The sequence below is a fragment of the Orbicella faveolata genome, unplaced genomic scaffold (genome assembly GCF_042242905.1).
Source record: "Orbicella faveolata isolate gen_17 unplaced genomic scaffold, um_ofav_v1 contig_1, whole genome shotgun sequence".
NCBI classification, from domain to species: Eukaryota; Metazoa; Cnidaria; class Anthozoa; order Scleractinia; family Merulinidae; genus Orbicella; species Orbicella faveolata.
In genome coordinates, this window is record NW_028301536.1 from 32,517,293 (window position 1) to 32,528,793 (window position 11,501).

An 11,501-nucleotide genomic window follows, 5' to 3' on the forward strand; every position below is an offset into this window, starting at 1 on the left:
TGGTAGGACAAGTCAGTCTAAAACGTTGTACAGTAATCTCTTCGCGAGAGTGAATGATTATAGAGCCTTGCCTGGAATAATAATAATAATAATAATAATAATAATCACTTCATTTAAGTGTCCATGTATTTAACACTAATGTGCTAATTGGGGACACTTTTAAATAAATAAACAAATATTTCAAATATAACATAAACTAGGAATGACTAGGAAGTAGGTCGGATCCTTCCAAACAGGAATAGATATTAGTGACATAGAACGAAAAATGGGTTTATTCTATAGAAAATTCGTGGACACGATTTTTTACCCGAACGAGTGAGCGCAGCGAACGAGAAAGCTTTCTGATACACCTCAACAGTGCTTACATATTATGTGCTACAAACAGGCATTAAACTAACTAAAACAATTCGAATCAAGCTCAAACAACCACAACATCAAAACACTGAGAGAGCTCTCACGGCCAAGCACACTGGGCCCAAGGAACAAGGTTACTGAGATACATGCAGAAACAAATTGACAAATGTTGAAACTTTATTTAAAAAAAAAAAAAACAGCACGGCTATTTACACGTGGAATCTTGTTTACATATTTCAACCACAAACCTTAATTTCACGAACCATTTAAGACAAGCTAAAGATCAAGTTTCCATTTCAACTGGTACCAACACTATATCTCGAAAAAAACACAATTTTGAGGCTTTTGTATTTACATGTAATACCTCTTGAAATCTAAATTGAAAATGGCATTGGAAAACTCAGTTATTTTAATAGCTTTCGTCGTCATCTTCATCAAAGTGATCCAATCTTCTTGTTCTGTAAGCCTCTTTAAATTGTTCATCAAACAACTCCAGGTCCCTTTCATCACGTAGCACACCCTACAAAAAGAAAAGGTTAAGGAATATTGCCACTGTAATCTAAATGCTATCGGGACTGTAAACACGACGTACGACGAGTTGGCTCAACCCAAAGGTCTCTGATGAGTCTCTTGGCAGGGACGACACATGCGCGTCAGACTAAGCGCAAAAATGTTAAAATAGCAGCAATAAAACATTCTAGTGTTTTGCCCCTCTCTAACTGGCAAAAGGCACCCTTACGCACATTTACATGTAAGGTGGTGGTTGAGAGGGAACGAGGGACACAGCGAGAGGGGAGGAGGGGGGCTAAGGAAGGGAAGTAGGGAAGGTGGAGGGAAGAGGTCTTTATTTACGCAAAGGCATCGAGTTGTCATCTGCGTCGTTCATTTAAAACAAACCTTGTTAGGTTTCTTGTAGGTGTTAGGCAGATTCCCTTAGAAAAAAAAATAAACACGTGTGTGCACGTGCTAGAGGAAACACCCACCTTGGGCAAGAAACCCAGGAGTTTTGAAGCGTGTTCTTTGAGCATTCTCTGTCTTTCTTGTTCAATAATCTGTCTCCTGTACTCCTCCATTCTCTCTTGTTCACGACGAGCCTCGAGCTCTGCTTCCTGTAAACAGAAAAACAAAATATTCAGAAACACAAAAGGACAGCGTAGCAATTGCCACAGTACCAAAGCGTCAGGACAAAGAACGTCTTCCTACCCTTTCTCTCTGGAACTGTATTCTCCTGTCTTCAATTAATTTTTCTACGGCCCTCTTATGCTCCAGTTGTTTCATGCGCCTCTTCTGAGCGTTCATTTGTTCGATTCGATCATCTTCGGCAAACTTCTCAAGCATCTGAAAGAAGAACCACGACTGGTGTAAACAAATGATCATCAAAATAAACAAAAATGTTATAGCATCGATGAGAATGCTTATGTAGCCCGCCTTCATAAAGTGGAGCCTCAACTTTTTTAAACTGATTCCTGGGCCCTTTACAATGGGAAATGACTTTCGGGAGGGACGAAGTCGTTCCTCTCGTTGAACGAACGGGTGAATGATTTAAAACATGTGGCATGTGTTCTAATCTTTCTGATACTCAGCAAATTATTCCGTGATTTTTCACGTCAAAAGAAAAGAAGTCTTTCAAATAAATTCTGACCATTTTTTTCACCTCCTTGTGATCATAACACTAAGTCCACGTGTCAACAACAACGGCAAAGGTTCATTGATAAACGAAACGGGTTTAAGATGGATTCAACAAGTACCTTTCTTCTAAACTCTTCCTCTTCTTCTCTCTCTGCCTGTCGCTTCGCCTCCTTGAACTGGAGTTGCTGTCGACGTGTTTGTTGCAAGTCCAACCGCTGACGAAGTCTGTTTTCAATCGCCATCTAAACGAAGACAGAACAAAAAAAAATCATTACTTCAGTCATTTGACTACTCAGCATTCGTACTTTGTATAAGTCTTCCTTTTCTCTTGCTGTTGTTCCGACTTTGTCCCTGTTTTTACCCACTGACTGTTTTAGACAACAAGTAGAAACCATTGCGTCTCAGAGTTAAGATTTTCTGGGGAAGAAAACCATTCTTTTGCTACAATTAGCTCTTTATGACTCGTAGGTGATGGAGGTCACTCAAACGCCGTAGCGAGTTTTGAAGCTGATGTTATGAGCATTAGCCCTTCCTCCAAGCTCTTACGAAGGGCGAAACGACAGCTACCCAGCTTAGCTTGCCCCCGTCGAAGCCCAGTAGTTTCTTAAGAAAATAACACCCTGGTCCCTTTTTTTGCAAGTTAGTCTTTAAATATACTCGATTAATGCCACAAAAAACCCACCGCTTTCCCTTCGTAAATCTCGTCTTATTCAATAAACCTTGCTTTTTCACCGAATAGTTACTTGTTCTGATGGTTCAGTCAGTAACTACCACAATATTTAGAAATAGGCTCTCTAACCTTCGTTGTAAAAACAAAGTCAAAGAAATTACATCAGGCCAAACAGCGGTGAACCAATCCGAACTCTCGGTAAATCTGTGCAACCCACAGCCAGTAAGGGAAACCCATATTCACGGCTGACTTTGGCTTACGCCTGATTGGCTGAACAGGTTGCTCGAGTTTTTCGAACCAATGACAGAGCTCAGTATATTGAACACCCAAGAAAACAAGAATTATCTTCTCATGAAAACTGTCATATTTAGATGCGATTACTACAAAACAAGGCGAGATTTAAACGGCGTTCTTTTCACCTTTTCCTTCTGCCTTTCCATTTCTTCTTGTTCTTCAAGATAAAGCTCAGTTCGGATTCTACAGAGCAACAATCAGGAAGAGATTAGCAAATGCCCTTGTGTTAACACTGTCAGTTTATGTACATGTAAGAAGATGATGCAAAAACGGCAATTCTGAGATCTCCTAAATGAAAAAAGTGGTTTGCACCTGTTTCCGTAGTTTTCAAAATATTAGTTATGGTAGTATTTAATCTTAATTTTTTTTGCTAAAAAAAAAAAAGAAAAGATAAACGAAACGGTATAGCGAAACAGATGATAACGTATTTGTAATGTCTTGAATTGCGGTCAGTTAACTTTTGTTACCGTTGTTTTGTTTTTGTTCTTGTTGTTGTTACTATTTGTGCATGCATGATTCACATTTGTTTGATTGTGTGTTCATAAACTTGCCAAGATGACGCAGATATTAAGTTTGTATTCGTACCTTTCCATCTCATCTCTAGCTTCCGCCTCCTCCTGTATCTGCTTTGTGAGCTGGAAAGACAACAAGAACGATTCAAATTCAGTTTGCCCAGTAAACCTTGTACGTCTTCATGTTCATGTACATGTTCGCCTACTACGTGAAAAATCAGCCAGCCCCAGACAGGCATCGTGTTTGAATAAAACTATTAATTATATATTCAAACAGATGAGCTCAGACTGTAGGACCTAGAAGTTTTAGTACACTCTTTTAACTGGTTTCGCCAAAGGGTACCTTCCCCTTTATAATCAACTGAAAAACTACCAGTAAGTGGCGAACTCTGACTACTAGTTTTAACTTCACTTTGAGGACGAATGACATTCAATTATCAGCAGCAGTCTCCTCTACATCTTAGCTCTGTGACTCCGCCAAACACCCTATGAAGCCACAATTGAAGCTAAGATAATTTTCATGCTCGTTGCTTAAAACAAATGCAAGGTGAAGAGGAAGTGTTCACCGCTCATGACACACACATATGGTTATCTTGTAGGCTAGACTTCTGTCGCTCTCTTCCAGAGCACTGGCTCCTTTCCCAGTGACTGCTAATCAAGGTTAGCTACATTTGTATCATGAGGTAAAGCGCTTCTGGCTTGTCTCTTTATAAAGATCATTCAAACTCTTGAGTTAACTTTGCTTCTGGCTTGTCTCTTTATAAAGATCATTCAAACTCTTGAGTTAACTTTGCTGTGATGGATCTCACCTTTTGTTGAACGGCCGCCATGCTTTCTTCTTGCTGTTTCTTCTTCTCCATTCTGTCCTCTTCACGTTGTTGTTGTATTTTCGCGAATTCCAGAATACGTTCATTCTCTTCTTCCATAAGATGACGCTCGTGTGCCTTCCACTGAAGACAAACAAGGACAAAAACACGTGAATTAAAGCTGCTAAACCTTATGGTTTTTTTCTGATCATACTTTTTCTACCCAGTCTTTTTTATTCACCCATAGTTGTATGGTTCAAAAGAGAACTCAAACTTACGGATTAAAGAGCAAAAACGTGGAGAAAGATAACTGTCAAATGGTACACTTAGCAAATCAAGGAATCAGTATGTTCCACTGTTTCTCTTTTCATCTAACCACCCTATCTCCTAAGTATGCACATGTGTTTTACCGAGACTGAGACCTAGGCAATGCCATTACTAATGGTCATGTATGTTTACTTTATGAGTGCACTGCCTCTTTCATGCAGCCCAACTTTAGAGAATTAGTCTTCTGCTGTTTGTCAACTGACGTTTAGAGCAGTTTTCATTTGAGTGTCAAAAAGTAATTGGTTTTGCATTAACTAAGCTACACTATTGGCTTAAAAAAACTTGTGCCACTTTTTGATCCGATCAGAAGTCAAACCAAAACCGTCAGCTACATGTATATGTAATAACTTAGAGTTTTGATTAGTTCACTGTATTGTCTGTTTCCATTGTCTATGGCTAGAGTTTTAAATTTGGTTTTGCTTTACACACTCAATGGAAAACCGCTCTAGTACACTTTCCTCCCAGGGGGTACTCCCAGAAAAGTTGGGTGGGGGTGTGCGGCCCACTTCCCAAAACCCTTACCCTATTTATGATCAAAATCAGCGAGTTTTGCTACCCTATTTATGACCTGGCCAAAAATTTGATACCCTGTTTATGACCGTTGCAACTCGCAAAGTTGCCCTAAACATTAGTTATGAAGGGCTTTTGTTGATGGTCATATTGATAATGATGAAAAATAGCTTCCTCTGAGCAACATATCCAATTCAAGACTAGAGTACTAAAACCATACCCTATTTATGACCAAAATGGCTGAAAAACCCCACCCTTTGGGACCGCACATACCTATATAGCCCATATAAGGGATTTCCTCCCCCTTGGACCTACCTATACCTTTATACCTATATCTCTCAGTACCATAAGACACATAAGGCTTTGACTTTCCTTTTCCACCCATATTGATTCAGGGGTTTCATTAACTTTTCCAGCAGGAGAGCAACTGGTTCACAGGCAGGCAAACGTTTTTTGATGTGAACTTCTCAATAACAAAAACCTTTCCTCTAGATGGTCAAACCAAGTATTCAATTTGCCCAGTGCCAGGCCATTAATGAAACCCCTGTGATTTAATTTTAGCCAGGAAATTACTCAGATTAAACATGTACTGCTCATGATAATTTGTACATAAATCACTGACAATGACACACATCATGCCTCACTGAATTTGAAAACCAACCTCGTCTCGTTTTGTTTTGAACTCTTCAATGTACCTCTGTGTTGCCATTTGTTTCTGCAGCCTGTTTTCAAGCTCCCTGATACATAAAATACGCAAGTTTTATTTATTTCGATGTGCTCGCCTTGTCTTGTTAGCAAGCATGACATGTGGCTCCAAGAAAATGCCCAATTTTTACCAAGCAGTATGGATATATGTATTTTCTGGAGGAACACAATTGCTGTAAGTTGTTTAATAATTTTTCAAAACTGAGCCCATATATTAACTTGTTGTATGAATGGCTTGGTTGAGCAATAAGGACTAATAAGTGCACTTTATACTGCATGCTGCATGTTAAGTTGCAGTATCTGCATGAAAATTCAGAACTTCCAGAATGTACCACATCAGGCCTAGTAAAATACTTATTTATGGCAATCTATAACTTACCCTAGTGAGCCATGTGCAATATGCACTCTGGTATGCACAGCTGTTAGTCCACACCATGATAGAAAATATCTCTAACAATTCCAGTTCTTTGAAACCTACACTACACAACAAACATCATGCCACACACCTTTGATCTTCTTCATAAATCTTCCTCACAATTTCATCAATCATGAGTTTTTCTTTAAGGAACTCCTCGTAAGCCTCTTGTTTGCGGCGTTCCTTCTCAGCCAGTTGCCCTTCAAGCTGCTCCTGATAACGCACACTTTCTTCCCAACGTTGTTTCTCTTTCTCTCTCTCCACTTCCAATGCCCGCTGATATTCTTCTTGCATTTTACCATGAATTTCATCATCCTTTCTCTAGATTTTAAAAAGTAAAAAAACAACAAAAAATAATGAGATTGAAATAGAGTATATTGAGCCAAGTTAAATTGTGCTTCTGAAAGAAAAATTTCCTCCACATGGACCTAAGAATACACATTTCATGTCACTTTAATATAAATTTGGTACAACAATTTGCAAAAAAAAGTTGGCCTGAATTATTAAAAATACAGTATTTACAAATACATAGGTCAAATAATATTGAGTTATTATTATTAATAAATTATTGCATTAATAATTTATCATTTATAATAACTTCATATTATTTCACCTGTTGAAATTATTTACATAATAAATCCTGACTTGAATTCTGTACGTGAACAAAATAAAGAAAACTAAAGGGAAGAAACTTTTAAGAATCAATTAACATGCAGGTTATATGAAAATGTATCACTGCCAGAAAATATCACCATTGTCCCTTTAAAATGGTACATTATCACATACAAACACAACACCTTTCTGTCTTGTTCCATGACCAGCTTCTCTACCAGTTGAGCTGACCTTTCCCGGTTCATGAAACCTGCTTTTAGCTTGGCTTCAAGCTCCCTCAATTCAACACTTTAATCAGATGTTTAAAAAAATATCAGTAAATGAATATTTTCTGGAAAATAATGAATAAGCGAGCCCTGAACTACAATCCTGGTCAAATGTCTTGGAACACTTCGCACTTTTGCCAACATATGGTCTTTCTGTCCAACTCCCTCTCCACCACCCCCAACACAATGTTGATGTTGATTCAACCAAAGTAGACCCACTATTCCAACATTGTTTTTTTGTTGTTGTTGTTTCTTTGTTTTTTTGTTTTCTTTGTTTTGTTTTTTTTGTTTTTAATGCGTCACCAGTTGTCATTTTGTCAAGTGTCCTAAGGACTTTTGGCCAGGATTGTAGTTCCAGAACTAAACGAGGTGGCAGCAGGAGTGTATATTAAAAGGGAAAGAAAGAAAAATAGTAATAATAATTTACAACAAGATTACAAAAGATACAATGTAAAACTTACAATAGAAACAACTATAGGTAACCAAAAACATAGTAACAGTGTAATGTGCACATACATGAGTGACTAGAATACTATGTTAATTTAGAGAACTTCTGTATCAGTCGGGAGACTTCACTATAGTCATCTTGTAACACATCAAGAAAAGTATATTAATTAACATATTAACCTACACGGAACTTTTACAAAATTAATTCAATTTTCTTCACAGACAACTATACTTATTACATGTTCTAATGCTAAAATAAGTGATCTAGCATAATAAAATGTAAATGGGAGAATTTGGTGATACGTCAGTGCGTCAAGCCCAGCACTTCATCCACTCAGCTGAAATTTGCTTTAGAGAAAAAGAATAAAAAAAGGGCTAAAAAAAGTCATCTTTACCTGTTTTCTCTTATCTGCTGTGTGAGCTTTTCTTCCCGAAGACTTTCTAGTTTCACCCGTTCAAGCTCCTAAGGCAAAGCAAATCAAAACGCACAATGTTTACAACGAAACTTACGTCTGAAAAAACTTGGATTTATTTGCATGTAGTGTTACCCGGGATTTAACACAAAATGACCTGAAAACTAATTTGACTGGCCCCAATGCAATCATACAATCAGATACTGAATCCACAAATGTATGACTAGGCTGTTGACACGACATAGACATATTCATGTGATGTACATCCTAGTGCCGAGACAAAATGAAAAGAAACTGAATTTTCAAACTTAAATGGGCAAGCTCTAACTTCGATGTACTATCCCAAAAATCATTCTCACTGCCTCCCAAAAGTCCATCTCTTACACTACTTCAATCTGTAATTGGAGTTTCCTCAAACATTTCCCCAAGAAACTTCACTTTCCAACTGGGTAAGTGATTGACAGAATCCACTTGTCCAACTGGAATATCCACTAGCCCCAGGCTACTGGACAGTTTCTCTGCATGCTGTGGTATATAATAGACCAATTTCGACATATCAAAATTCAGCCTAACACAAAAAACCTCAGCACGAGGCTCTGGGGAACAAACCCTGGCACAAACTTTGTATTTATTCCTCAGAGCCTCGTACTGAGGTCTATTGTTTTAGGCTGAATTTTAATATACCGAAATTGGTCTATTCTATTAGAAATTCTGCTGTAATTAACTTTAAACTTACATGTACATGTATGTACCACCGATTAATCCACTATCCTTTACTTTACAAAGGAATGAGAAAGGAACAAATAGACTAATTGGTATCACAACCAAAGAAAGTTGGCCTCCTGTATTCTACACTCCACAGTGACCACTGAGTACACTATAGTTTGGTAGTACTTTTCACATCATTTTACACTGAAGTCAGGTTACCAAACTGGAGAAATTTGTCAGTTTGCTTGAACACATACATTGTGTCATTCCATGGACTGAGTTTACAAGACTCTTAATTCTTTTGTCACCTCTACCAGTACAAAATTTGATGTGTAGACTAACCTTAGCAAGTCTTTCTTCCTGTTCTTGCTGCCTTTGTTGAAGCATCTTTTGCTCTTGTTGCTAGGAAAAAAAGCTTTTTGTCAACTAAAAGTTTGCAAATGAAAGTCTTTCATCATCAGCAGAAAAGAACTATGAAAAGTACTGAACAGTGGAATGGATTTAAATTACTGTATGGCACCACTCCCACTTTCTTTTGAAGACCCGCTCACATTCCTTTGTGTTACCGTGAGTTGACTGTAAGCAAAGTTCAAACTTAAGGTGGTAACAGGGAAAGAAGAGGATAAATGTGCTATAGTTTTTTTTAACACATGTATCCCTTTCTTTCCTGTTCTCTACATTTAGTTTGAGCTTCGCTTATAGTCAACTTTCAACACCACCAATGGAATGTGGGCGGGTCAGCAAAAAGAAAGTGGGAGTGGTCGCTGTACAAAAATTTGAGCCCATTTGTTGGTTGTGGAGAAAATTTTTGTGGGAACTCTTATGAGGGATCATGGAAAAAACCACAAAGATCCCAAAAATTAGAAACTGCAAAAATTTATGGTCACACAGTATCCTAATGCCTCAGGCCAACTGACTCCTGCTGCCTGGACTTATCCTCAGTGTAGCCTTTCTATTCATTCATGGATGGGTTACTAAATAGTCCACTTCAAAGTCCCTAACCCCTCCACAGCCTAATGGTAAATTTACCAGTACACCTGGTACGAAAAAGTACTGGAAATATGGGCCAAATCTTACCCAAGGAAACAGTACATTGACCCCAAACACACTGCTTGAAAATGAATGGCTCAAAGCCAAGGCAATAACGTTAGTTCTGTATCCTGGTGGAATGCTAGAGTTTCCTGGAATAAACCTTTCCCAGCTCCAATAACTCATTCCAAATTCCCTATCAATATCCTTCCCCTTGGCCTGGGTAAGTACATTTATTTTATGTACATGTACAGAGCTATGTGAGGTAAATATGTATACTGTAAAACAAACAAGCTCAATATACAGGTTTGAAGTCCTACTGTAGATCAGCAGAAGATCTTCAACTGTAAACTCAATACTTTATTCCTGTTTGCTGGGTACAAGGTGATTATTGTCAATTGGTGCTATCCGCCTTGTTGGCTATCTATCATCTCACATCCAATGTGCACTTGTGGAATAATTTGTTAATTATTTTGTGACTAGCTCTGCGAGTGGCAAGATGAACCAAATCCTATGCAGTGATTGGCGACCCCAGCAGGCAAGTTGGGGATATCTTGCCCACTCAGGACTGCCTGCTGTACCTTGCAAGAAGAGTTTGTCCTTTATGCCATAAAATAAATCCTTATTGACCAAGCTTGTTCAGTCAAGATGGCTGGATATTGGAGTCGTTCATTTTTGCATGCTCATGGACATCCAAGGTCCATAGACAGGCAAGAAAGAACTTGGCCAATATCTAGTGATCTTCACCTCACGCTTGCTCAATAGAGACCTTTAGATTTTTGACTACGGGTACCAGATTGAGTACGAGTACGATTTTCGAATATCAAACCAGCGACGTTTCCAGAACCCTCGCTCTTCATGTTGGTTTTAGGTAGAGAGGGTTGCTTATGGAATGAAATGGGTATGTGTTGTGATAATGTGAAGCCTGCAAACTAGAATTGAAAAGTCGTTCTCCTACTCGATCTCGTAATCGTGCTCAAATCTTAGGTCCTCTAACAATCCACTCACATCGACCATCATTATAACGCCATGTACTAATTTTAGCTTAAATGAACAAATGTAAGCAAAACTAAACTTGAGTATTTAAATCAATAAAGTAGGAAGCTTTTACTTTTCTAATTCCCTCGTCCATTTCTCTTTCAGTCGCTTCCTGATGAAGCCGCCGCAGAAACCGTTTGTTTTCTATTCTTTCTTCACTGGCCATGTTAGCTTCCAATATTCTTTCCTGGTTGATTCGCTTTACTTGATCCTCCCGCGCGATCTCTTTTCTCCTGTTGTCAGCAAGAAGCTTTTGCTGCTGGGCATGGCTGAGATTCATTCGTCGCACAGAGGCCTAGTATAAATAATACAAAAACAACCTGGGCAGTGAATAAATGCCACATAGAATAGAGACCATCGTTTCGATCACTTCATCGATCAAAGCTAAATATCGACATAAATTTGCTGCAGAATAACAGAAGACAAAGGTACCAATACTTACCATAATTCTACCACGAAATAGCAAAAATAAATGAAATACTGTACAGAAAACTCTACGGCTGCTTTTCAAACCGCAAAAGTGCAATACAGATATGGAAAATGCTTGATAACTCTGGAATATCTTCGACCTCGATCCACTTGCTTGCAAATTGTGTCTGTTGCTGTAACAACCATCTTATAGCCTCGTTTTCATGCTCTCCCTAGTTTCCCTCGCCGCCGTTTGCTCGACCCAGTTTCTCCAGTTTCCTTTGGCGCACGGGTTACTAAAACCTAATTTACACCCAATAAAGTAAAAACAATGTTTTCCTGTACAAATATAATTGTT

At 38.4% G+C, this 11,501-nt stretch overlaps 1 protein-coding gene across 1 annotated transcript; it reads right to left on the reverse strand.

The window, feature by feature from the left end:
* Nucleotides 1-513: 513 nt before the first annotated feature.
* On the reverse strand, nucleotides 514-11,371 carry LOC110054087 (meiosis-specific nuclear structural protein 1-like). Its single transcript, XM_020760420.2, has 14 exons — nucleotides 11,178-11,371; nucleotides 10,809-11,030; nucleotides 9,011-9,070; nucleotides 7,943-8,010; nucleotides 7,020-7,122; nucleotides 6,314-6,543; nucleotides 5,764-5,839; nucleotides 4,269-4,409; nucleotides 3,533-3,582; nucleotides 3,073-3,130; nucleotides 2,103-2,225; nucleotides 1,558-1,692; nucleotides 1,338-1,463; nucleotides 514-874 (listed from the first exon to the last, which is right to left on the reverse strand). Exons 1-14 carry the CDS (start codon nucleotides 11,178-11,180, stop codon nucleotides 764-766), a joined length of 1,506 nt encoding a protein of 501 aa, XP_020616079.2. The 5' UTR covers nucleotides 11,181-11,371; the 3' UTR covers nucleotides 514-763.
* Between the last annotated feature and the right edge of the window lie 130 nt (nucleotides 11,372-11,501).